The 27,057-nt window shown below is 41.8% G+C and overlaps 3 protein-coding genes across 5 annotated transcripts; 2 read left to right on the top strand and 1 right to left on the bottom strand.

The window, feature by feature from the left end:
* The first annotated feature begins 414 nt into the window (after window positions 1-414).
* On the top strand, window positions 415-14,904 carry LOC145445754 (uncharacterized). Of its 3 annotated transcripts, none has more exons than XM_080323880.1 (5): window positions 415-537; window positions 6,279-7,082; window positions 7,646-7,758; window positions 13,207-13,436; window positions 14,371-14,904. In XM_080323880.1, the coding sequence occupies exons 1-5, from the start codon at window positions 527-529 to the stop codon at window positions 14,902-14,904; spliced, it is 1,692 nt and encodes a 563-aa protein (XP_080180006.1). In that variant the 5' UTR covers window positions 415-526. The 3 variants fall into 3 exon arrangements, with proteins under 3 accessions (XP_080180006.1, XP_080180008.1, XP_080180007.1); XM_080323882.1 differs by having other exon boundaries at window positions 422-537; window positions 719-7,082; XM_080323881.1 differs by having other exon boundaries at window positions 448-537; window positions 600-7,082.
* A 2,732-nt stretch (window positions 14,905-17,636) lies between these two features.
* LOC145445755 (uncharacterized) lies at window positions 17,637-21,881 on the bottom strand. Its single transcript, XM_080323883.1, has 7 exons — window positions 21,020-21,881; window positions 20,781-20,953; window positions 19,916-20,072; window positions 19,637-19,845; window positions 18,691-18,820; window positions 17,854-18,009; window positions 17,637-17,783 (listed from the first exon to the last, which is right to left on the bottom strand). Exons 1-7 carry the CDS (start codon window positions 21,075-21,077, stop codon window positions 17,668-17,670), a joined length of 999 nt encoding a protein of 332 aa, XP_080180009.1. The 5' UTR covers window positions 21,078-21,881; the 3' UTR covers window positions 17,637-17,667.
* LOC145446700 (uncharacterized) lies at window positions 21,756-26,671 on the top strand. The gene is made up of 3 exons (XM_080325049.1): window positions 21,756-22,304; window positions 24,017-24,282; window positions 25,457-26,671. Exons 1-3 carry the CDS (start codon window positions 21,756-21,758, stop codon window positions 25,800-25,802), a joined length of 1,161 nt encoding a protein of 386 aa, XP_080181175.1. The 3' UTR covers window positions 25,803-26,671.
* Window positions 26,672-27,057: the final 386 nt, after the last annotated feature.

Genomic DNA, 27,057 nt, shown 5'->3' with positions numbered 1-27,057 from the left:
GAAAGATTGAACAAAACTCATCGAACAATTTAAACCCGTTTATTATCCTTATCTGTCATTTTTTGTGAATTGACCTTCAGTCCCTGATAGTTCTCGGTGTGTTACTTTGGATCGCAGGGGATTTTACTTAGTCGCGCACACTGCGTGACATCATAATGGTAGGCGTATACGTTATCTATTCCCGGTATGGTTTCTCCGTTATTGGAAAAACAGAGCTACCGAAATTAAACCTTCGCTGGCACACACGGCGTATAGACTCTTCGTTGAAGGAAAATTAATTAACGGCATGGTAAATTGATGCCTTATCAACGTCAAACAATGTTTCGGCAAACATGACCACGACATTTTTGCTATACGGCAAACAAGAGTGCTCTCGCTAATACACAACCGTTTTAACATACATATTTCTTTATCAGAATATTGTACGTACAAAGGTATGCGTGGTGCAAAATTAAACAAAGATGCACTCGGGGTGAAAGCTGGCCTTGCCTTTCCTGTTGTGCTTGCGTCGGACGATTGAATCGAAATGAACGAAAGGTAAGACTAGCAACTATAAATATTCTGACGCAGCAATTGTATAATGGCGAGAATGCAATCAGGCCTGTCGATCATATCAAGATGCGAGGCTACGCACAACGAATGTATATTCAATATTCATATTGATTGGCTACGCAGAACCACGCACGCGTGAACATGAACATTCGTTCTGTTGTCGCAGGACCACTGGCTTGAGTGGTGCCCATTCAGAAGGATTTGCTTAGCACTCCACGGCTGCGGGACACTTGAAAATGCGTTTGTTTTTTACTTCATATTTGTGTTCGTATGTTCACACTTGTTTGTCGCATAATCAATTGTATAATGGACTATATTTACGCAACGCATTTACCGAAATTTGCTTCATAAACAAGGATGTAGTGCGTGAGGTGTGAAGACTAGCAAACGGTCGACCGTGGGTTGAGTTAAGCACGTATATTACCCACCGCGAGATTAGGGATTATCAAGCGCATGCGTTGTGTTATGAAACTAAAGTTGAATTTGCTCGCAATGGTTTCTGTTAATTGCTCTTTGAAATTGCGTTTCAGCGTGCTTATGGGCTACACACGTCGCCATTTTGAATAGCTTCATTGAACCACTGAAGCTGGCAAACACTATTTTAAAATCTTGGCAATCCTTATACACGTCAAAAACTAATGGTGTGCGATTGCGCATGCGGATAGGAATTTCACTGGGTTTGAAAGGCACAATTTCTCGTGAGAGAGCCCTGAACTGACTATATTTGGTAATATATATGTTTTATCAGATAATATTAGCCTCAATTATTCGACAATTAGCATAATCCTTAAGTCATTGCTTGTGTTTACCAAGCCAGGGTTCTTGAAGGGAGAGTCGTTGGAAGTCTTTAATTATTTCAGGTTTGCCATATAATACACGATTTTAAGGGGCTCGTCAACTGACGATTAGAATCAAATTTCACAAATAGAAAATCAGCACTTTAAAGTCAAGTGACGTGAAATTGATAGCGTGTTGCTACACGCATTCGACCTTATTCCGATTACTTTTTATCACGCAATACTTTTTATGAAACCCGAAAATTTGCGGATCAGTTGTTGACACTGGCAGTCAACGGACTGGTTAAACGTCGGCCGTGGAACGCTGTTACCCTCGCCTACGTATACCGTATGTTACCTCCGTAATCCGCAGGACACATTCCTTCAGTTTATCGGCTGACAACAATACAATAACGTTTCTGCCTTGATAGCGTGGAGAAATGTGTTTCAGAAATTTTGCAAAAGGTAACGGTGACGGGTGCCTTCAATGCCACAGAGATAATGGGATAGGAATGGTACCTTTCGTGGAAATCATTTAGTTACTGCTCGATTACGGCTGCTGCCGAAATGTTCTTCCCTTCTGTAAATTTAATTTGATAGCATCATGTTTAGAGCGCAGTCCCGCTTCAATATTTAATATTTACGCTACCCAATGACTTCGCGAAATCGTGCATTGCAGAATGATGTACGTCGCACCACGCGATAGGCTGCTGTAACTTAGATAAGGCCTTTTGTCAGTATATTGTTCCGAGATCTAATCCCACCCGATGTCAGAGTAGCCGGCCACAAATCTACCAGCAAGAAACCGTGACTTGCGTGTCGTTAGTGACACAAATTGTTTTATTTCTCTCTTTCTCTCTCATTCACCTGTATGTCTTTTCTGCAAGGAAAGGCTGTAAAGCTTCTAGAGATCGAGTAGGAAATGTAAGTAACAGGCTTATGTGATACCAAATCGAAAGACGTATAATAACGGGGAAGAACGTATACTTCTCTTACAGACAGATTGTCTGCGCGGGACCTGTATTGTTTAGTATACCCAACGCCAGTTGAATATGTACGATTATTGCACACTGCAGGTACAGAAATGCCGTAACAGAGGACGCGATAGTAAATTTACTACATAAATATTATATTAACGGCATGAACTACAATATATTTTATACGTAAGTTAAACCACTCCTCTGTTGGTATTAACGTTGCCACGACCCACAATTATATGCCCATAGTTGGGGAACCACTGCCATATAAGGATAAACTGTGGCTGTTACTGTATTACTATATACCTATCGTATCATCACTTGAAAAGCTGTTGTGGAAGGCTTAGTATTTCTAGAATGCATTAATGCACAACAGCATTTTTTATTCTGAAGAGTGTTTTACCGTGACCTCGATTAGTTACTCCATCTCCACGACCATGCAGATTCAATGTGCGGTCTACACACGGTCCTGGGAATGTACCTTGTCAGTTATCAGCGCTCCATGTTTACGAAACAGATAAAGCAACAAACATCGTTGATGATTAATGCGATGAATTCTTCCTGAGACCGTAAGTCAATCAAAAGTAGCAGCGCAAATTTGCCAACGCTTGACGTCGCGAACGCACACATCTCCAGGCACCGGGAAGCAGCGCGCGCGAATACATAGACATTACCGACTTGGTAAATAATAAGAAATGAACGATCCGAATTAGCCCTGTCACGAGACCCAATAAAATGGCGAAATGTCATGAATATCCAGTATACACAAGGTGTCGGTATTATACATTAGAAGTATCTCATTCTGTTTGACTTAACAGATGGTGTCGTTGACACGTCACGTCATCTATCTACAACTACATCTCTCTGAAAAACAAATAATATATACGAAGCTTATGGCTAGACTTTTCGATTTTAATTAACACGGCTTATACAAGGGTATCCATCAACCATTTACATATAATAAATCTATACATATCGTATCGTTATAGTACCAATTTATGATGTGATTCATTGACCCGTTCAATATCGAGTCAACCCAAAATAGGTTCATTATCACACGACGGCCCTATCACACGCAGAAGTCGGACTTGAAACCCTGAGTCCCATGAGTTCCATTTAAATCTGCATGCACAGCAAGTGACAATTTGGCTGAACCTGTTTGTTTGTTTGTGCTATTCATGGTGTTCGTCGACTACAATGGTCATTTACACCAGGCCGATTGTCTTTATTTTGATTCCGTATCTGCCGACTTGTAGTACGGCCCTCTTCTAAAAGGCTTTTTAAGACACCGCTTGCGCGGATCTGATGGCGAGGTGGAGCCTAAATAACAAACACTTAAATAGATGTGAATTCTGGAATCGACCTCGGTCGGACTTGAACCCGCAACCCATTGGTGTTGCTGCTATGCATCATAGCATTACGCTATGGTTATCGCACCACAACGTTGGACCTGCGCGTGATGCAACGCATTAGTTAGTCAATGACCAGGGTATTCGAAGAGAACCAATATGGAAAATCTATTCTTTAAATAACTCAAGTTCAAAGTCATGCGGTTTGTAACCACGAATTTTCTTCGTCAATTGCTCTCAAGTGCAATGCTTAAGCGTCGGCGGTATGCTGTTGCACGAGGTACCACTCTTATGTGTACTTTCGCTCATCGATGGCATACCATTCGAACATGGAGTGCTCCCACGAGTCGCGCACAATAGCGGTCGACAATGTCGGAGGATCGTAACAGAAACCGTGAATGAATAGCAAACGCGCAGCGTAATTCAATCGCCGAACCTCCCTCTAGAGTTCCGGTCTTTGGGATCCAGTGATCTCGCGTGCAATCAGCCGGTCAGCCGGTGTTTTGTCGAAATTGTATGCGCGGGGGTGTAGGATTCGTATCACGCCAGGTGCGTAAATGAACGGGTGACAAAGGTACCGCGTTTCTAACGTCGATTCCTGGTTATGTTCGGGAATTTATGGCCGAGCAGCACTGCCGGGATGAATTGACAACACGAGATGCGCACCATTTCGGGTGTCGGGTTTCGTGCAGGCTGGCTTGCGCGATGCGGTTTTTTCTCCATACGAAAATTTGGTGGCGATATTTGTGCAGTGGCTCGTTCGGGGTAATTTCCTTTTTTGAATGTCTGCGCCGCGTATTTTACCACATGTGTCACCCGGTGTTGCGTGCTGGTGTATGGTTTGCGTGAAGTTTTTCAGTGTAGGGTTACGGCGTTTCTATACAGGCCGCTGTAGAATTCCCATGTTCGCGACGTAGGAAGGTAACTAACTCGCACGGAACGACACTGCTTAGCTTTTCCAAAGTCGAAACAGTCGCTAAAGTTGTGTGTTGTCTCAGTCAAAAGTACAGATTTCGATACCAATTATTATTCGAGAGAGATATATTATGACCATTACGTCAGAGTTTTTGCGTAGGCTACATATAACAAATCCTAATTATAAGCTACTATATTTGATTTTGCATGGACGCATATTCTGAGCATTGTTACGAAATTTTGTTTGCGACGAGGCGCTAAAGCCGTGTCACAATATCTTTGCTGGGATTTCTTTTCGCCTTCAACTTTTTGTCTGTAGCATTTGCTCTTGTTCTCTGAGTTAAAGCGTTGCGATGATTGGCATCGACCACATAAATATGCGCCAAAGCGGATGTTTCGAGTTTGGCCGTCAATAAATAACAATCTCCGAAATCGGACCATAGCACATTTGCCTGGTAGCTAGCATTTGGTGACGAGCGACGTAGTGGTATATTTCACCACTGCAAACGCCAATGGGCCATGGGCTCGAGTCTGGCCGAGATAGACTGCGAAATAGCCTATACCTTACTATACAGCGGGACTTTTATATCATCCGGTCCGCATTAGCGGTGTCTTACTACAGTTACAACTGCCCAGATCGAAAAGGGTCCACGATGTAAAGATATTATCAATAAGAATACTGGTCTTGTGTAAAATGACCAAGTGACCATACATGTCGAAACACCGTAACTTCTAAACTACAACAAACACTTGGCAATCATATTATTTTCCTTAATATCGCTTTTTTCAACTCCGGTTCGGGAGCGTGTGCAGCATAATTTGTGCGGAATGACCATGAGGAGTGTAAAGCCGAAATCTCCCTCTGAATTCCATTGCAATTTGAACACGACCACTTAGAATTGCACATTGTGCATCTCCGTTTGTTTTGTTAAGAACCAACCATATTTAACTGTTGCAATAAGTAATAGAGCTGATAACATTATCAAATGTCGCACCGTTATATCGATGGGAAGTCATCACTCAGGATAGTCAGCATTAGCAAGGAGGCGTGGCGTATCACATTTCCCACTGTTACCCAAGCCTATTTCAATAAATATGAACCACTTGACAATGTTCGTGTTAACTGGTTTAGAGATAATTCTTTATCGCTCAGCGGACTTGTTCTAAAAGCGGCGATGAAGATGCTGCGACACGCTTCTATGAAAGCGTGTCGGGACCGATACAGCTTAACGAGCCGATCGCAATGTTTCGTGTCAGATGATACTTAACTGACAAATCGGTAGCAATGTTTCATTGTAAAGTTGTATTCTATTTCAACGCGTCAATATACTCACAATGAAGTGCGCGCTGCGCAGTCATTACTCTCATCTTCGTGTAGTCTTACATCTGCAACAAACTTGCGTGCATCTTCAACTACATTGTAGGCGGGTGTTGCGAGTATGCCGTCAAGTTGGAAATGTACTTAAATAGCGTTGGGTATCTGTAGTCTTGAACAATACCCACTTCAATCTAAGCATTACGTGAGACGAGACCCGCTTGTTGTGTAAATTCCGACGAAAATTCTCAATGTATCATGCACCATCGATTCAGTCGTGCAATCACAGTGCGGACTAACGCGGCAGCTGTACAGACATTTACATTCAAGGGCGTGCATAGACTCGTGCAAAGTGCGGCCACTTTACTCATGACAGCGTTTTATTTGTTCACAGCGCTACCGCGGAGTCTAGTGATAAGGCCCGCAACGGTAATACAGATATAGTCGATAAAATATTGGACAAGATGACTCTGATCAGCAAGGACGTGGACGCGGTCGAGTGCAGTCTTCACAGCCACCGTCCCAACGCCAGTGGATTTTCTGTGAAAGACATTCTGGACTTACCGGTGTCGAATACGCGGACGGACTTCTGCCTTGGGAACGGACACTACAACAGGGCGGAAAGACTTCAAAACGTCGGAGTGCCGCATTACCCGCACGGTAGCGAGAGAGGAGAGACGAAGTACTCCATAAGTCAACATCATCCTGGCGACTTATATCAACCACACTATAAAGGCGAAGGCATTCGCTATTACCCCACGGGAAGTGAAAACCTATCATACCCATCCAAAAATCCTTACAGTGAATCTTCATGCGGCGAGGCGCCTTATTACAGCGGGTGTGATACAGAAATTGGTTTGTTGCGTAGACCCAGTGAGTCAGGCTCTCCGCATTGCGAGCAGCAACGTAAATTTCTAGAGAGGTTTGAACAGGACAGGTCTCCGACTTCGCCGCAGACTCCGAAATACACAGAGATCGGGTACTTAGAAAACGACGCGTCCGGCATGAGATTGAACTCCGTTGGTTCGCCAGTAGCTTCCGGGTCACCCTGTTCCACCACGAACCACGATCACTCGCCTTTTCACCGAGTTAGTTATCAGACAAGTTGTTCCGATCCGCGGATAGCATCCGATGTGAGCTTCCCCGAAAAGGAGGAATCCATCCAGACTCTCGATACGAATTCTACCAGCCGACAAGAGTGAGTCATTTCGTTTCGAAATCGAATCTTAGTCTGGCATGCGCCTTGAAATTAGCTGATACATATGAATTATGTTTTCTCCCCGGGAGTAATGATTTACTATATAATGTATTGAAACCTGTTATTTTCTAATGATCAGCAACCCAACTATGTTTGTTATTCTGCATGTAGTCGCCGCCGCAATCACGAAAAACTTTCGATCGATTATGTTTCATCATTTTACCCATTATTGTATGTTGCATTCAAGCGATGTCCCTAATGTCCAAAATTGATGCCTGTTGCCTATTGTGGCTGATTTTATTTTGCGTAATACTCCACTGGCGTGAAAGCATCTAAATGCGTGGATTTAGCCAAAGGATTAGGATTGGTGTCATAATTCGCTAGCGTGCTGGCATTGAAATACATACTGATTTTCAACTATCTCAGAATATCGCGAAATAAATTTCTTACTAAGCTACAGGATAGATATATTGGACCAAATGTGCGTGTAAATTCTAATTCAATGATAAATCTTCCATATCATTGCATCCTCAGTTCATCGTCATCATCTTGTATTCTGATAGGACACGAAATCCCGATTCCGTGCTAACGGAAGAGTATCCGAATCCGGAAACGCGGTGGGAACAGCAAGACACGATGACGAAGTTCATCGCGGATGGAAACGATGTCAACGAAGGTACATGCGTTCATGACTCGTATTGACAGTTAGCTCCAGCTCTGGTATTAAGTTTGGGTTACCATATGTCCGCGTTCAGCCGGATTTGTTCACCTTTGTCGGTAAATCGAAAATGTCCTCCGAGGACGCCTAAATATTCTTTTTGGGAATTCGTCCTCCTTTACAGCTTTGACAGCCAGGCTAATGGACAGGCACAACTAAAGAATGCCACAAATGACGTGGAATCTGAAATGTTGATGCTCGGGCGGGTCTTTCTGGAGTAGGACTAAAATAATTACCTTGTTTTTAGTCAACACGACATAATTTCCCGTAATAATTCTAGAATCGGCAATTTTCTAGTCCGGTATTCCAACTTTTGTAATTAGTCATAAGTGTCCTCCTGTCCGGGTCCCAAAGTATGGTAACCGTATGTGGGCTTAAGATGATCTTAACAATTTGGCGTCTGAATTTGTTTACGAAAGCAACGATTTTATCAATACGATGCGATATGGGGCAAGTGAGTAATTAGTTATACAATATATAGTGTTAACCTGATCCTAAAGAGGGTTGTAAATAGAAGCCTTGCAAATGGAGGCTACTACGCTACGGTCATTTGCACCATGCCGATATTCTTTGTTATGATTCCTGAGTTGCCGTTCTATAAAGCGGCCCCTTTCCCATTCTACGACACCGCTTACGCGACATGCATGGTGAGGATAAGCCTTCAGTACTTGTGTTGTTGTATGTTGGGTTAATGATGTTTAACTAACTACTGTGGTCAAGGTCATGTACACCACACCATTTCCAAAATGATATATCCGAATATCATATATACATAATATATATAATTATATATATTGATCGGGTGACTATACGAATTCAATAGCAGGCTGAATAATGTATGGACTCAATAACAAGGCCCGTACTGACATCTCGACATGGTTCCGCCTAGCTATACATTTTCCAACTGCGTATCTTCTTTGGGGGGCATAGATTTTGCACACAATAACAGGAAGTGTTCGACCGTATCTTCTATCATGCACGTGTGTCACAGACCATCTTCGTGGCACTTTATACGACAAAAATGAGAATCCAACACGTGTATACTTTTCTTGAGTAGACCACGGTTGGACTCAGCCCATTGGTATTGCAGCTGTGTAACGAAACACCATGCTATCTCACCGCAACCAATAAGTACTTGAACTTCAAATCTAGGTTTAGATACGACCATGGACAAGACATAAGAGCCAAAGACAGATTCATCACGCTACCAATGCGAAACATAATTATAGTTATTCTTATAGTTAGTTTTAATATTGTTGAATTATTGCAAATGCTGGGTTCCCATGCAGAAGAAAGTTTCGACGATAAGAAGAAATCAATAGAGATCTCATGTATTCTTTGCGTCAAGTCGCTGACAATACCTAATAAAGATCGTGCCATTTTGCTTCCGACATTTCCACGCCGTCAGTGAGAACCTCATAAATTCCAATAATAATTACAATCTATCCGACAAGGCCAGACGAGCCAGTCAATTGTACCAATATGTTTTGTAATTTTCGGCACAGATAACGCACAGCTGACATAGCCGTAAATAAACTTACCGCGACACGCAATCAAACCAAATCCCGTATGTTTAAATACTACGCAGAACGGGATATTGTCTCGTATGAAAAGCTGGGAACTGTCTTGTCAAACGTCATTCGCAAACGATACATATTCGTCACAGATCACGTAGGTATTGGAAGAAACCGATGGTAGCAACAGCTTATCAAAAACGAAACGCAAATAAAGAAGCAATTGGTTTATCGCGAGCCGTGCCTTATCGGGCCCGGCTTCATTACTCGTCTCGGCCTGCTGAAATGAGGTACGGCGACTTCGCACTGGACACGCCCGCGTATTTACGCGGATCGCGACAAATATACTCGCTCTAAACTTTGTCACGGATGCTGCCATGTTGTTTTTTGAAATGTAGCATCGCCATTTTCTTTTTGATTGATTACGCGGCTTCGCCTCTGCTGACGGTTGGTCTATATTAGGGATATGGAACGGGGCGATGGGTTTTCATTTATATCGTGTATTTTATGAGAGGAATATGAGGCATATTGCGCAACGGTGTGTGAGTCGAACATCATCGCGGAATTTCTTTATGAATTAGTTTTTGTAGATGTCGGCAATTATGAATTTTTTGTGGATCCGTCACGAACTTGAGTCCTTAGATTCTCATTTAGTATCGACGCTCCGTTGTTAATTCCCAGTTCTCTCGCAATCCTCTGGAATAATCGGCGGTTAATATTTATCGGGCGAGTCATTGTCTTTCAGCTATCAATTTATATTTTTGTCTCTCTCATCGAGCTACTTCTCTGAAAATATTGCTACGTCATATTGCGATCCAGCAGGCACTTGGACGCAAGCGACCCTTAACAATTTATTCCCGGTGTTATTCCGATAACTGTCCAGTTCTGTCTTATGGTAATCTTTGAGATGCAAGGAAAATCCCATTCTTGAGATAACTTGCAGAGTTTTAGAAACAATATTTTCAGATTTTCCTTGATTGTAATTCAACATACTTGTATTATATATTTAAATTTGTAGATATTCCTCGGTCCTCGGTAACATGCGATCTACTTAATTTTCATTCGAAACATTTAAAAGTGGGGATCATGTAGTTTTATGATTGCATTATTTGGTGGTGCTGGTCGCATATTGCATAATGCACAAAACACAATGCACAGGACCGTTGTTCGCTGTTCTGTCCTAATAAGCCGGTCGTCGAGTGTGGTCGTTATTTTCTTAAGTTGTCCACATCAGCACCGATTCGAGTTATTCAGTTGCAATGGACGGGTCAACTGAAACCTTCCGTAATAAATTTTAACGCTGACCCGTCACCATTGAACAAACGATCCACCAGCAATTTAAGCCTGTTTGATCAACAGATCGACTGCACGCCCAATTTATTTCGTCCGCTTACTGTTAACGTTCTACGTCGGGGGATATGAACCAGCGTTAGGTTTCCCCGAGAGGATGCACACACCGAAATCTTAGCTGGTTAGGCTTAAAAGGTCAATTCTAACTCGCGGAAAATGAGCAACGGCAAGGTCCACTCGCGCTAAAGCCACGCACGATGCGCCGGTAATACGTGAGGTTCTTAGCTATATGTATCTAGCATTCTTTATCGTTCATCTAGCTAGCTGGTTTTCACGTCACAAACTATATATTACGATCACCAATTATGATGCAGAGTAATAGGATAGTGGCAATGTACATTGTACAACTGCTACATATACGAATACTTGAGCTAATAATGATTTTTATATATAAAAAAAGCATTATATCATTTCTTTGGTGATCAATTTGGGGAACATGATGGTAAAAAGGAATCCAGATGAATACTTGGAGGCAAGAATTATGTTTATCATAATTCAAATTCACCACGGCAAAAAATATACTGGATTGGCGATATTGCAGCCTTACGATTATAAATGCATTCGCTATTGATCCATACAAATTGAAAAAGTACGATAAAGCATGCTTGCGCCATGAAATTGACAATAAATACTAGTTATATTTCCGAACAATAGTTACTTAGACGATTCTAATACGCCTTGGCCCCATGGCAGCGTATTTAAGGCCGAAACCAGAATTTATCTCAGTCAAACGATATTTTGTTCGATTTTTTACACTTGCACCTAAATATACATTTTATCATTAAAAGGTTATTGTAAGATTATTTAGTCTCACATTATTTGTGTTATGTATTACGCAATCCTACCCGTATGTGTCTATCAGGTCTGATGTAGCGTAACATACAGCGTCTCCATTTTCGGCAGCACCTTGGGAGGTACTTGGCCTATAAGTCTTCAAACAACAAAACCATAACTTAACCTCCAACCCCGTCGCGTAACCACTCCATGGCTGCTGTCTTTCAGCGCTTTGCCGAACGCGCTTTATTTTGATACGTGCTGCGCTTACATTCGTTTGATGCGGTTGCATCATCGTGTGCGTAATAATGTACCGTGAATGGTCACGGTCAAGAAATGAATTTACAAACACAAAATGGATAGTAATGAATCTATGAAGGCTTTGTGGTGGCAAGCACGGGTCGCTTGACATGCCGTTAAGAGCAGTCTTCGAAACCTTTGATTGCTAATGACTATCGCCCTTTGTCAGTCATTATCGCGGCATTGTACTTTTAATACTCATGCTGCGTGTGTATAGGCCTGTGAGTGTGAGAACATTGTGCGAAAGTAAAATTCGCGACTTTTTGTGAGGGCGAGTCCGGCTAGTTTTGCAACCGCGACTATCGAAAATATCTAAATACTCAGTTACATCGGTAGTTTTGAATTATTAGCGATCCATAATAACCTTCAGCAATTTTGCACATGTCATGCAAAAGAAAGACCCTGTGACAGCGATTTCGGATATGTGATATATTTGTTGAATATTGGCTTCGTGTTGAAGTCTTCAAGTTCAATTTGGGATACCGAGAGAACTTACCGTTTTCGCTTTGAACTTATTATTGGTAACGGTCACTGATATAGCTGATCAAATCCAGTGCGTGTAGGCTCTTGCAATATATATACTCACCTCAAAATCCAAAAAGTGTGAAATGGTGGTGCGGTGCCCATAACGAAATTGTGGTATTTAGGCCAGGGGTCGCCAACTCAAAACGGGTGGCTGCCCACTTTTCAAATTTCGTAGAGATCGCCGGCGGCATGAATTCAGTATCGAGATGAAATTGGCCAAACAGTTTAACAACAATTTCGAACTTTACATCAGTACCACGCTGTGCTCTCTAACATGGGCGACGGGCATAATAGCTGCCACAAAAGAACTATGAGCTATGGGCAGCGCACGATATCTGACAATACGTGAATTGGAGTTACCTAGACACGATATTTGGTGGGAAACTATCGCTCCCGTAGAAAGCGTGATCTTGTGGAAAAGCCTTAAGTCGTTTTCTAAGCGTCTTGCTCTTGGCAGTTTCTGGGCCATTCCACGTCAAGGCAATATGCCCATTGCCCAATTGCCCATTCAAGCCGTATCAGCTAGTGAGGAATAGTGACGTTGGGATTGGGCACATCGAATAGCTTGTTTGAACGGCAATAGCAATATTTTTAACTGAAATCAATTTCAGTATTTTAAAATGCTTTACCAAAAGTACTTCCGAAATCTCAAATCAGGCCGCGGGCCGCGTGTTGGTGATTTACGCGATATGTAATCGCATATAATGCTCGTGCAAATTATATACCTGATAATCACTAGATGATAGCCGACCGTTCTCCCGCGTTATAGAGTATATTTGAACTATATTTTTTGATTCAATTATTTGAAAGCACACATACCCGATCGCTAAATCCCCTATCTCTGTGTAAGGTAGAGTGGAAACACTTCTCAACCAAATACGAATTTCAAATGATTTGACATGATAATTCCGCGTATTTTATCCGTCGAACCTTTCCATTCCAGGCGAGGCGCCCGACAGCACCTCTTGCAACGCTGAGAAGTCTCCGAGCTCGGATGAAAACGAAGACGAGGAAGAGATGGATATGGACGTGGGCGGGAAGAAGCGAAAACGCCGGGTTCTGTTTTCAAAAGCGCAAACCTACGAATTGGAGCGACGGTTCAGGCACCAAAAATATCTTTCCGCTCCCGAGCGAGAAGCGCTCGCCAACGCAATAAGGCTGACACCGACTCAGGTTTGTATACCTTGTTTTTTATACATTGGAATTTATGTCATACGCACACACATATTTCTGAATACTTACTGGTTATTATGGAGTCATTAAAGGTATTTCTGTTGCATTATTCTGATAATCCATAAATTCGCCATATTTTTCCCTTCCCCACGTGAAACGATACGCGTAATTAGATCGGGAAAACCCTGCTGGTCTTGCTTCGTTACCACTCTGGATTGTGTGCGAGACCCAGGTTTTTTGTTGTTGTAAAAATGGACCACAAATAAACTTTAGTTGCAAGGTTCATCATTTCGGTAACTGTCAGCGAAATTCAGTGTCGGGCCAAAGACCACAAACGAAATACCTGAAGGCAGATCACGAGTAGTGCAAAATCTAAGTTCAGGTTATCGAATAAATTTTACCAAAATATCGTCTACAACACTACCTTATTATGCATATTTGAATGAGTTCGGTGTTATTTTGACCCTTCCGTTAGCCGCACTTGATCTCAGCTCGAACGTACCAGAGTAAGCTAAATTCGAAGCTCAGTCCGCAGGCTCCACAACATTCAAAATTTGCACATGCACAACTTAGCAATCCTCATTTGAACCGCGGGCCGCAGGGTGCGCACACCTGACGAAAATTATACAGGGCATATATATATATTCATAGAATATGTTTTGTGTAAGAATCTTCAGTGGAGCGTCTGGAAAGAAATATATCCAGAAATATAATTAAATATTCGCAATATATTCTAATCTGGAATGCCGCTTACGCATATGTTGAATTTTATTAGCAATATCGTTTATCCAGGGTGGGTATTTATTGGAATGTTTATCTTTAATATAAATCAAGGTCTTTTGTTTATGCTGTCGAGACAATAACTTGACGGTGCTTTACTGTTTATCTATACCTGAATCTGTATTTGTTCTTATATGGCACGTTGCAATTCCAGGTCAAGATTTGGTTCCAAAACCACAGGTACAAAATGAAGAGGGCGAAGCAAGACAAAGGATCCATATCTGGTTTCGACCACATGGGACCCCTGCAATCCCCCCGCCGGGTGGTTGTTCCCGTTCTCATCAATAACGGAAAGCCTTGTCATTCCGCGGGACATTACCCGGGTCTATCCGTGGGACAGGACGCGTCAAGCAATCCATCGGTTTACGGGCCCTCATTTCACCATTCGCCTCATTACGAAGACTCAATGCGAGGTTATTCTCATATGCCTTTGGGATTTGATATGAGGCGCCCGCTTACCGGCAGCTCAGTACACTCACAGTATGGGAACTCCGCTCAACAAAGCAGTTACAGTTACGAACCGACTTATCATTTATCGGCATATGCGCAAAGGTATCCATCATGCCATCCGGCTTCGTCGCCACAGTACGCGGCGTCCTCGTACACCCCACCGTACACGCCGGGGTCAGCGAATTTAGGACCGCAAGGCCCCGCACATTACGGACTCGAGCAGCAGTTTTGGCAATAGAATAGTACCTACGCAATAATGGTAAATTCATAATGCTGTTTAGTATGCTTAACGTTATGAAGTCTTTTGCGAAATATTAGTAGCGTGGTAAGACTGGTAGTGGCGGAAGCGCATATAGTTACACATTGACCCTGGACGTGGGAAAGTTGTGAATTCCACTCGCTCTTCGTCACACCACCCTTCCACTCCGCTAAGATGTTCTTTTGTGTTATGTCACAGGTTGGGATTGCTCGTATCGGTAAACCACATTTGACCTGGAATCTTATTGTTGAACACCCATCGAATTCGACTGATATTGCTATGCAATAGGACAAGTATAGTACTTCACACATTCCACCAATTTGTATCGGTGGTCAACAAAGATATAGGCCTATATTCAACTACACCAGTGGTTCTTAACCTTTTTTCCTCCAGCGCCCCCTTTCAACAATTATCGTGCTCCAGCGCCCCCCCCCAACTTCATAATGTAAGGAATCTAATAAAGACAATGAGTAAGAGGTAGGGCACTTCGTCAACCCCCTAAAAACGATTGCCTTGCCCACCCATAGCGTGATAAACCGAACTTCTGAGGGGTTCGCCCCAACGAACCCCATATCGTGATTTCGATGGTCAGCAAAGTTTGTGTGGCCTGGTCGCCGTAGGTACCAACATTTTCTATAATGCATGAATGAATAGGTGGTAATTACATATATAGGCAGCTATAAACTTTATCCTCTCAGCCCACGTAATCAGATTTACCAGTAGCATCGAGTTGGCTGTTGTACAGGAAAATAAATAAAGGGCACGTAATTAATAATTAAACATATTCGGGCGTGCCCGCAGGTACAATTATTCGTTATCAGGGCCGTAACAGCACTTCGTCAGCCCCCCCCCCAAACAAAAAACGTTGGTCCTGGGCCCCCATCGGGTGATAAATCCCAGAACCCCATTAGGCTGTCCTCTATTTGCTGATAGCCTATTAGGTATCTAAATTGGGTGTCCATTTACGATGGCATCTATTCTCGCCTAGTCGCGCGAAGCGCGAAAAATTTCACTAATTAATGATTGAATTGGTCAATATCATCGGGAATTGCATGTAAATTGAGATTAATTTTTATCCTCTCTCTGCTCACGTAAACACTTTTACCGGTAGAGCTGAGTGGGGTGCAATGTTCCGTCTAAGCTGCGCACGTGCGCAGTGCTGACACGGTCTCTGCGCACAGAAAATCTACGTTGCGCACAACAAATCCAAAGTTATTACCTTTTTTTAATCGTTACGCACTGTTGTCCAGGGGTCAGCGCAGTGAGTTGTTGAGTGTGCGCAGACTCATCAAAACTGAAAGCGAACATTGTGAGGTTTCTTGGAAACTGTAGGGCCCGTTACTAATAATTAAACATATTCGGGCAGGCGAACCCGTTGGTATGACTTCGTTGCATGATGTTATTTCGTGACCCCCTGTCTGCAATATCAAAAAATATAGAATCGCTCAACGGGGATATCGCCCAACAGGAATATTCCTGTCGCCCAATCGTACTAAACTATAAGACGCACACGATTTCAGACTTGTATTTCTTCACTGACATAAAATTTTTCCCTGCCAGATGGCATTCGTCTTCTTGGGTTCAGATTGCCAAGACAGGAACATTCGGTGTCAGTCATTTAGGCCCCCATGGACAATTAAACCTATATGTATTTTGAAGGCAATAGTAACGAAGTTCTCGGTGTTAATTTGCTCTGAATACTCATTAAGGATATATCCTGAATACTCATTAAGGATATGTCCTATCACCACATCATCTACTGCGAAGCTATTTTTCTCCAGCGCCCCCCTGAGCCCAGCGCCCCCCATATCGCCCCCTGAGCGTTTCCGCCCCCCTTCAAAATCGCCAGCGCCCCTTGGGGGGCGCTGGGGGCAAGGTTAAGAACCACTGACCAACACGATAAAAGGTATCTCGTCATAGAAATCGATGTACATAGTAATACTTGGCTTTGCTGAATGTATTTAATGAGGACGTACACATGAGGTTATCCGACCAATGCTCAACTATACAGAATTACATCTTTTATATACCTTAGTGCTCACGGTCAGAAAATCTACCGATTGTGAGAGTCATTTTCCTCTCGTTTGACGTGCAGAAGTTCCCGAAGCACAATTTTGAATTCTAAATAGGTATAGTTTGGCTGTCTATTCTTTACGTTTGTACTCCATTTTATGATCGATATTCTTGTCAACATAGTTATTTTTTGCAATAGCTCACAATCATTTATTGATTTTTATGCAATTACAGTAATAATTTAAAATGCGATGAAGACGACTTTTCTGTATCATTGTAAACGTTACCTGAATGGGCATTATGTAGCAAGCAAGTCTTTAAAACGAATATGTATAACACGTACCTTCCACAGAGAAATACCCAAAAAGTCGCAAACTAAGGAGTGAAGGGCAGGATACTAAGCATCTATCATGAAAAAACGGGTCCCGTTCTCCTCTGATAACTCTTCTCAAACTGGAGTAAAACTATTATACCAAATTTATCTGCAGTAAAGCGGACTAACGTTCCAATTTTGTAATGTAAATAACCTGGCAAACAACAAACTAGCTTTTTCAATGATGCCAATTCTCAATTTCGCGGCTTTAAATGAAAAATATGCACGTAAAACGCATTCGTTGATACAAAAGATTCATTATATCACATTCATATCACATACATGTACATTGTACATGTAGTCCCTAGGCCTATATACATACAATTATATTCAATAGATTAGAATATCCAGAAAAACTAATACCAGAGTACATTTATAGATATCTCATCCAATACAGCTGATGTCATGAGCAACCTTGATATCATAGCAAGAGCAGCAATCCATTTCCAGTCGAAGTCGCGCCCTGAGCATCCTGATTAAATAATTGTGTCATAGTTTTGTCATCAGGTGACAAAAACACTAATGCATTAATGTAGACGTACCGGAAATGTAGTATTCAGCGAAAAGTATCGTCTTCGACTCAACAAACGATACATTCGCAATTAATACGCGACATGAAATCGTTCCCGATTGTTTTCGGGTAGGCATCTTTACCTTGGTGACAATGGTATCTACGGTCCTGTTGTCGCTCGTAATATCTGATAAATATGAGAAGGTTGTGGATGACAGAATCTACCGGAAACGAGGATATTTATATAGTTACTGTAATATAACGCGGACTTGAAATGCATATGGTGTATGATTGTATTTTTGGATTAGGCGAGTGAATATAGGTTTTATATTCCAAGTCCAGCGTATTTAGATATGAATCGCAACTTGTCTTGAGTTCAAGAACTTATTAGTAGCCAAATAGGAGCCACGTTAGTGTTAAAAACTAACACTTTTAGAACATAGACTAACAACATCTTTCGAGTCGTGTGAGGCACCGCACCGATGATCCTTCACAGCAAGTTCGATATGCCTAACTTGATATATTACAGTTTAAATTCAGAATAGGTTTGTAAATAAATGTGGGTTTTAAACAAAATGTCTGCTCATCCTTTGAAAACGTATGAACTGTCACCATACAGGCACCGTAAATTACAAACCCATAAATAAGACACTGCTCCTGGCGTACGTATACTGCAGTTTTCGAAGTGTTAATACGTGATGTGTTTAGGAATACTTAAAAGGCGGGAATAAAAATGAGACACGCTTTTTCGCATGACAATATGGCTCATATTGTTATTGCGCGCGCCGCGACTTGTTACTGATACGCTATACTATGCACAATGCCACGTAGACTCAGCGAAATTTCCATAATATCAATTATTGTTTACTTTCTGCGGTGCTTTCGAATTGCAAGCTTGTAACGTTCACCGGTTCCGAGATTCCACCGCCACCCATGGAAAGGATATGATTGGAACTAATTTCTAGAAATGACGTCACATTGTACAGCTCTCCATCGTTCTGAAATAAATATACCCGATTCAAATAAGTATGGCCACAATTGTCTTCTGGATAGGCCCAGGCCTACATCAGGGGGGGCAACATACAGCCTGCGACGGGATTTTGTCCGGCCCGCGGACAGTTTCCCGTCTTACATGATAATGTGGCCCGCGGCCCCAGTCTGCCAAGCTTCTCCACTACTTGCTTAAGCGTCAGATTTTAGTGACTGTATGCCATCATATACGTGTGTGGACTGTGTGCGCTGCGTGCGAGAGTGGAGCTTGCGCGTAAGTTCGTCGAAGCGAGAAGACTTGCATTAACGGGATTTACGATGTACTCAACCCTAATGAATTGATATCTTGGTAAATTTAGGGTACCGCCGTAACAGGGCTTATCGAACGCCTTGGAATCTTAATTAAGGATTGCATCGTGTGTTAATTGATCAGAGAGAAGCAGACATGGTGGCGCTTGTATAACATTGCTGTTCTCAAATCCACTTATTTGTCTTGGTCATTATTGGCCGAGAAATGTCTTGAAGTGACAGTGCTGTCGTTAAAATACATTCATTAAATACGATTTATTCCTTGTATATGTGGATCAATGTGCGAAAAATGTATCGATTCAGCAATCCGGCCCACCAAGTACATAAATTTCGTATATCCGGCCCGACGACTGGAGAAGTTGCCCGCCCCTGCCTTACATGGATAAAAAAACGCCGAAATAGCTCAATAAGTTGAATATGCAATATTATGAATGCGTAATTGTATATGTATAGGGAAGACGCACACGACAATTTAACCCGTTATTTAGATATTGAGACTCACGCATGTTACATACTTTTGAAACATCTGTTACGTTTGCTTCATCCATATCCATTGGACGGCCATCCCAAAACCAAGTTATTGTCGCTTCCGGCCTACCATTCAAAGCTTTACACGAGAACACAGGACCGCGTTCCGAGTTCAAAATTACTGTGGTGTCCGAATGGTTCCATTTTACTTGGCGATTCGAAGTCTCCACGTCTAGCGATATCAGCTTGGGCAAAGCTATATAGAACAATGATTTTGAGGATTTTGTATCAAACTGTGCTTTGAAACCAGAACCAAATTGACTTACATAAAGCTTCCAACTGCAGGCCGACCTTGTCGACATCAGCCGCGTCGCAAAATACAAAACCACTGTCTGCTATGTCAAAATTCAGAACTGTGAGGCTGAAATTTCCAGAGTGTGATTTGACAGTTGAGATAAGATATTTCTTCTTGTCGGCAGGATTCTGTGAGTTGTTGGTAATGATGATGATGATGATTTAACAACAATTGATTGATACGTATCGCCTGTTGCGCTTACCCGCCAGCATCAATGAGAGTGCACAGTGCAGGGTAAAATGAAAAGATAAGAACGAACACACGAGAAAAATACGACCCAAGTTCAACATTGAAATAGACTCGGGCGATGGCGCTAGTGCGCAATCTGGACGTTTATCAATCTCTCAGTTGACCACTGGTGTGTGTAAACTGATACTGATTCTGACCATTTATTCACAATAACAATCCCAACCACTGAAAAGTGTAGCTTTACAAAAAAATAGCAGTTGTGTAATATGACATCATATCCAGTTTGTAGGTTAAATATCACATACACAGCTTATAATTTTTGTGACTAATTAGTCAACGATAAAAATATGTGGATTACTTATTAATCGATAACCTAATGTAAAACACACTTTATCAGAGAAAAGTTAATCAAAGCCATTACTTTGCTTCCGTTGATCTAAAGATGTCATAGCAGCTCATTACAGCATTATATTTTTGATTATGACTACATTGTAGGGAATTATGGTGAATCATATTGCCGCCTGCATCACCACTCACTATACTCCGCCTTGACATAGCGCATCACAATATTTGTTCAAAAGGATGTATCCCTAGTTAGAGTATAATCACGCCGCAGCAGAATCGTTGGATGTATCTATTCCACTCACCGAAAACTGAACTGTTTCTGGCGTGACAAAGGCGACCTGTTTATCAGAATGTTGCCATCTCAAAAGTTTGTCACCGAGTCCTATCGCTTCGCAGTATACGGTGAAATTACTTCCCACAATTACATGAACAACACTTTCCAATGGTAAGATCCTGATTCGGGTCTCCTGGTCAGCTGTTTGGAAATATAAGGTATCGCCGTAAGAAATTGAACGTTTCGCTAATTTTCACAAATCCTTACCCGAATTGGTAATGCCGATTACAGATATCCAGAACAAATAACAATAACCTGATAACATGCTTGCGCTGGCTTGTATAGATGCTCACTTGTCGGCAATATTGGAAACCGTGTGACGACAAAGTGAGCATTCGAAATTGTACTCGTGGTATTTTATGTCATTTGGTTGCTATTCCTTTGCCAGTTTGGCCCGGGCGTCACCTGCATTTGAATGGGGATTATCAACCTCCCACTATGGAACTGGCGACCTTATGCTTACGTTAACAATACTCAGTAGGCACTCTTCGGTGGAGTATTTGGCGTGCTAATTTTAACTGGCAACGCACATACAACTACTGAGCCCGTGTGGTCTCCTTGAACAATGCTTAGTGGCTGGTCCAATACATTTTGGATTGTTGACTGGTCGAAGAAATAACATCACTAATTGACCACCTACTTAAGCGCATCATTATATTTAAAGTGCGTGGGCCTGTTGAAACAGTCTACCTATAAAATTATAATTTACGAAAACACGTAATGGACGCGATGTATAGTGCCGGAATATGGACTGCATTTTACCGTATTTATCAATACCGCGTGGGCAAATTCAAAACCGGTATTCAGAGATATAATTGCACCTACTACCTAATTTACAACCCATAATATGTACCGTGCATTAGACTGCAAATTGAAAGACCAGTATCAATCGGAATCCCATTCTTTTAAGCTGTGTGGAGAGGGTGCGAGGACTGCCTAAAAAATGTCGAATAACACCGGTTTCCGCCATAGCTGTACCGTTAAATCTGCAAACGTATCGTCAACAAACGCGAAAGATATTTTCACGGAGCTCCATGGGCTGGAGGTTCAATATTTGTGGGTCTACTTCGTTTTGACGATATTCACGGTACTGTCTAATGCCGTGTGCGGCGCGTTGAAGATTAAGTATCAGCCAAAGTATCACAAGCAGAATAGAGTTTACTTCGTGCATTTGGTTTCGTGCAACATATTACGAGGATGCCATCACGCGGCCATTCTGCTTTGCATCGTGACTGACAACGAATGGTTGTTGAAGAAGTTGAACCATTACGATGCACCGATTACCTTATGCAGCATAATCGATCATCTGCCCTTCGTCGCTCTGTACATAATGCAACTTGACATCGCGTATTATTGCTACCATTCGCTGGACTACAACTTGCGCATGACAAATAGCAAGATCGCAGGGTTTATCGCAGTCAGTTGGATTTACGCGACTCTGATTGCATTTATGATTGAAGCATACGTTCACAATTATAGAGAAATTGATAAGGTAATAAAATATAGGTCTGCCGTGCAGTTGGATACTGATCGTTTTAGTTTGTCCTGTCAATTATGCAGAGGTTGTCATTAACGAAATAGGTCTGCTTTTAGGGGTAGGCCTATTCACGCTGTTATAGCTTGCTCGCACCATATATGTTTTCCTCTACTTCCACTTCTACTCGAATATTTTCTTAGGCAAAAGCACCAACTTTTCACAATTTGGATTTTTTTTAACTAGAAAACAGCTTTTGGACAAGTTTGCGTCCCATTTATAAGTGATATTTAACAGTGTGAAATAGGCACTGCATCGCGGTAACTGAATATGTTTTCTGAGATTCCTATACCTACCAATGGGTAATGCCAGTATAGTCATTTTGAGTTAATCGAGAAGATAAATCTATCAATATGGAAAGTAACCAGTAAGGATGGTGTGGACCTCTGAAAAGCTCAGGTTCGTGTGAACGCGAACCTTTTTGAAAGGTTCTGTGAGAACGCAAACGTGAACCTCGTGACGTCATGTGACGTCATATTGCTAATTCCAACCCTACATTTCAGTGAGTTGATATATTAATGCACAGTTGTACACGATACCTAGCGACAACTCGGGCCACATTATGCTGCAATGGTGAAGTACATACTGACTTTTTAATCGTCGCCAAATGTATCAACCGGTGCAATCCAATGGTATAATAATCCCATAAAATCAATATCTTCTGTCGCTCTGCCAACAATTTCGACGAGGACTTGCAAGGGTATATACAAGCTTACACTGCATCGGTCTAGGCCAGACCGGGCAATGTATTCGACGTCTGAGCATTGCTTCATTGATATTGAGTAGGGTGTATAACGGGTTTCTATACTTTCTACCGATATTATCCCATTAACAAGTCATGCAGGAGTAGCCCACATCCCAACACCCCGCGCGGACACTAATTTGGTTTTGATGATACAATGAACAATTTGAACATATCATATCAAGATGGACCCCATACGCTTGCTAGATTTTTTACATTAGACAACGATGTCTTCTTTAAATTAATTTTATTGATTGATTGAATAAGCATCATTCGCTGACTACATGTAGCGTATTTCGCTCTTGATGTTGTATGATTACGGGTCAAGTTCACAGCAGAGTCCCTAAACATTCACGTACGGAAGACTGGACATTTCGAGCAAACTTTTGTAGCAAAGCAAGTAAAATGTTTGAGATTGTCAAGGTGCATGATAGTTTAGTGTTGATTTTTTATGCTGTCAGCGCCATGCATAGTGACCCGCAGTTGAAATGCAAAGAATATAATGACGTGGAAAATTGTAATACATGAAAAAGGTTCGCAGTGCAGAACCTACTAAGGTTCACAGTGCAGAACCTACCAAGGCTCGTTTGTGAACGTGAACCCCTAAATTTCTGAAGTTCACACACAGGACGCGAACGTGAACCTCACGTTCACATACCATCTTTAGTAGCCAGTTCCAATTGATAGCTAAAGGTATGCAACTCCCGGACAAATATTGTTTTTCAAGCTACTTACTCGAGTAATTTTCATTTTCTATACTTCAACTTGAACTGATTTTGAAGTATCTTGTAAACCTAATTCTACTTGAGTAGCAACGCTGACTATACTTTGAGCATATGACGGTAAATATTATCTCTCAACCTATCGATACACGTTGGCTAACTTGGCTTATATGGTGCGCTCCTCATAAATCAACATTGTTTGACAGATCACAGCGACTTTGCTGTCTGAGACTCTTTTATTTTGCGTCATCCCGGGAACGATCACAATAACGGCTTTTCGCTCCGTGTCAAAATTTCGCAAGGAACCGCACGAAGCAGCGCCTAACGGGAAGGGCAAGAAATCGCGAGTTATACGAAGCCTCTTCTTGATAGATTCGATCTCAACTGGGATGGGAGTGGGGATCATTTGCCTTGGTGTCATGTACAATCTGATGAACTTGTGGAATAGGACGGATCAAATAATTTTATGCGCGTATGTATTGGCCAATTAGGAAAAAGTCCATATAGGACCTCGATTCCACGAGATGTCTAGCGTAATATTTATGCGATTATATTGGAGTGTGAGATACATATATATCCAAATTGAGAACACGGTCTTAAACTTAGCATAGCGTCACGGACAGCTGGAATGTACCCTTAATACCAGGGCCGAGAGAGGGTAGTGGTATGATGCACACTTCGCACAGCTACAACACCAATAGGTTGCTAGTTCGAGTCTGACCTAGGTCGACTCTAGAATCCCATCCTAAGCGTTTGAGCTTTATCTGGGCTCTTGCTTACCATCTTACCGGCGTAAAGGGTGTCTTAAAAAGCTTAGCAGTGGGCCGTTCTACACGTCGGCAGCTACGGGATCATAATGAAAATATCTGTCTGGTGTAAATGACCATTGTAGTCGAAAAACACCACAAATACCACAAAGCAACAACCACGGCGCTCATGCTCTTCCTAATGCTCACACTACTCCTACATTTGCACTCACGTGATAAACAACTCAAAGGTGCTAGCTGACATCACATACACTTTCGAAACTAGTCCCTACAGTACCGTACGTTTTCGAAGTACCCTAGTAAGCTTTTCTTTATACCTGCACTACTACTTCTTCATCTACTTAAACTACCACTTACTTTTCACACTTTGGATTTTGAAAAGTAGAACGCAGTTTTGTCAAAAGTTTGAAAGACTGGATTTGCAAAGATTTTATATATTTGTAATTTTCCGCTTGTAGCGAAGATGCATTCAAATTTGAAAGTAGCCACCTCCAATTATTTCCCTCCACCAAATCTTCTTTATTTACGTTTTGAAACTACTTACTTCAGTTTTCAGATCTCCCACTATTTATTTTCACTTTAGTACTTTTGATATATCTTGGAAATAGTTACGTCTATAGTCGAAACAGGTGACGCTATTCCTAGTTCTACCTGAGCATCAAAGCTGATGATAATTGACAATGACACTTACCGCTTCTGACTATAGTTAAAGAACAAGGTCCTGTCCTGGAATGCTATATTGCTGATATATTCTTTCATGTATTGTTCGGTTTTTCTGTAGCCTACGTAACGTGACCGGGTTTCGTACACATCCTTCATATGTAGACTCATAGTACGATATTGATCTTATGAATTATCATTCTTTTGCTTGCATGACAGGATAATTATACCCCTCGCCGTTGACGCGAACACGTACTTCGTCCTTCTGTTGTCGCCGTGGATATGTTGCCTAAGAAGATCCGAAATCAGAGTTCGCATACGAAAGTCGATTCTTCGCAAAATATCACGTTTTGTCAAGGTTGACTCACTATATCAGGACGCTAGCAACGATTATTATTGCTCACGCTTCCACTGCAAACGTTCTATCAAGCAACAAAAGAGTGCGAGGATTCAGGAAGAAACACATCGTAATAAACTATCGCAGCCACATCTTCAAAAATACATTGTCTCCGATAGCAAGGAACTTCCTAATCTCACCCTACCCGGCGTGGTTGAGTATAGTTGATGCTTAGTGTGTTGGGCCAAGTACAGTCTACCCTTCCCTTACACACATAGAAGGAGATGTGGACCTATGAGACAATGGGACCGAAAATACTCAAATTTCTACGATAATCTCATGACTGCACCCAGCAAATTTGTTTACAATTGCATGTTGGCAGAATCTTTCTCACATGCAAATAACTTTGACCTGCGGGAGTTCTGGGTTTGTGACATGTGTTTTCTGTTTTGGGGGGTGTAAAGTAAATTTTAGTCGGCGCATGATTTTTTTCTTTCTAACCTTCAATTAGAACAAACCAGCAATCATTCTAAATGGACTTATATCGGGCTATGACGTTACATACTTTTTTATTCAATTCCGTCTTTGAGTGGATTTTTTTCAATTAAATTACAAAATTTTAGAGTGTGGACCGATGACATCATGGTCAAATCAAGCAAAATAGCTGGACTAACTGTGGTATTTTATCGCTATAACGAGCTATTTGGAAATCAAAATGTCGATTTATTTTTTAATTAAGAACCGACCTTTTAAGTACTATTGCTTGCTTTTTCATATGGTAGAATGTCAGTTTGGAATAAATCTCCATGACCCTGAGTTGAGATTGGGTAATCTAGGTCGATTAGGGTTCCATTTAAAACAAATGGTTGTTTGAAACACTTTGTTGAAAACATGTTTTAAGCCAGAGGTCTCAAACTCAAATGTGCTCGCGGGCCAATTTCCTACTTTTTGATGGCGCCGCGGGTCGCATCAGCAATATTAATAGGGAATTCAATGTATTTCCAAGTAGACCTTATTTAACGGGACCTTGCAGACTGACATTCCACACGCATCGTGAAAATATGATTAACTATTGTGAATTCGCGCCTGGCACGGCAGAGAAAATCACATTATTAAATATTTGAGTAAAATTGTTGCTGTACTTGGCATAGTTTGTCAAGATAGTTAGTTGTAGACACCATGCGAGAGTACAAATGCATCAGGACATCGTAAAAGCTGTGGCGTTATAATTTCGCAGCTAGCAGACATTTGACGGACCACAATTATAGGTAGAATTTAAGAATTTTACAAGGATTGATCTGATTTCAGAGCATTGGAGCAGTACAGCCTAAGACGGGTTTCGGGCATAGGCCTACTCCTGCTAACCAGTGGCGTAGCAGCCACTTGGCGGTTCTGGCTCTGCGCCAGGGCGGCAGGCTCCAAGGGGGCGGCAAAATGAGGCTGCACAGTGAGAGAGAGAGATGGTATTCTTTTTCGCCTGCAC

This window comes from Botryllus schlosseri, chromosome 9 (assembly GCF_051294905.1).
Source record: "Botryllus schlosseri isolate E-star chromosome 9, Bs_hap1, whole genome shotgun sequence".
Lineage (NCBI taxonomy): Eukaryota > Metazoa > Chordata > Ascidiacea > Stolidobranchia > Styelidae > Botryllus > Botryllus schlosseri.
Note: the sequence above shows the minus strand (reverse complement) of the source record. Positions and strands in the feature narration are given on the sequence as shown.

What these genes read in the sequence shown, in the direction of transcription:
- LOC145445754 (XM_080323880.1), top strand. An exon ending in TGGAAACGATGTCAACGAAG is followed by an intron (nt 7,759 to 13,206) that starts GTACATGCGTTC and finishes TTTCCATTCCAG; the next exon opens with GCGAGGCGCCCGACAGCACC. An exon ending in TAAGGCTGACACCGACTCAG is followed by an intron (nt 13,437 to 14,370) that starts GTTTGTATACCT and finishes TTGCAATTCCAG; the next exon opens with GTCAAGATTTGGTTCCAAAA.
- LOC145445755 (XM_080323883.1), bottom strand. Translation starts at nt 21,077, where the DNA reads ATGTTATCAGGTTATTGTTATTTGTTCTGGATATCTGTAATCGGCATT. An exon ending in ACGTAACAGATGTTTCAAAA is followed by an intron (nt 18,821 to 19,636) that starts GTATGTAACATG and finishes TATTTATTTCAG; the next exon opens with AACGATGGAGAGCTGTACAA. An exon ending in ATTCGAAAGCACCGCAGAAA is followed by an intron (nt 18,010 to 18,690) that starts GTAAACAATAAT and finishes CATATTTATCAG; the next exon opens with ATATTACGAGCGACAACAGG.
- LOC145446700 (XM_080325049.1), top strand. Translation starts at nt 21,756, where the DNA reads ATGTCGAATAACACCGGTTTCCGCCATAGCTGTACCGTTAAATCTGCA. An exon ending in ATTATAGAGAAATTGATAAG is followed by an intron (nt 22,305 to 24,016) that starts GTAATAAAATAT and finishes ATTGTTTGACAG; the next exon opens with ATCACAGCGACTTTGCTGTC. An exon ending in GATCAAATAATTTTATGCGC is followed by an intron (nt 24,283 to 25,456) that starts GTATGTATTGGC and finishes CTTGCATGACAG; the next exon opens with GATAATTATACCCCTCGCCG.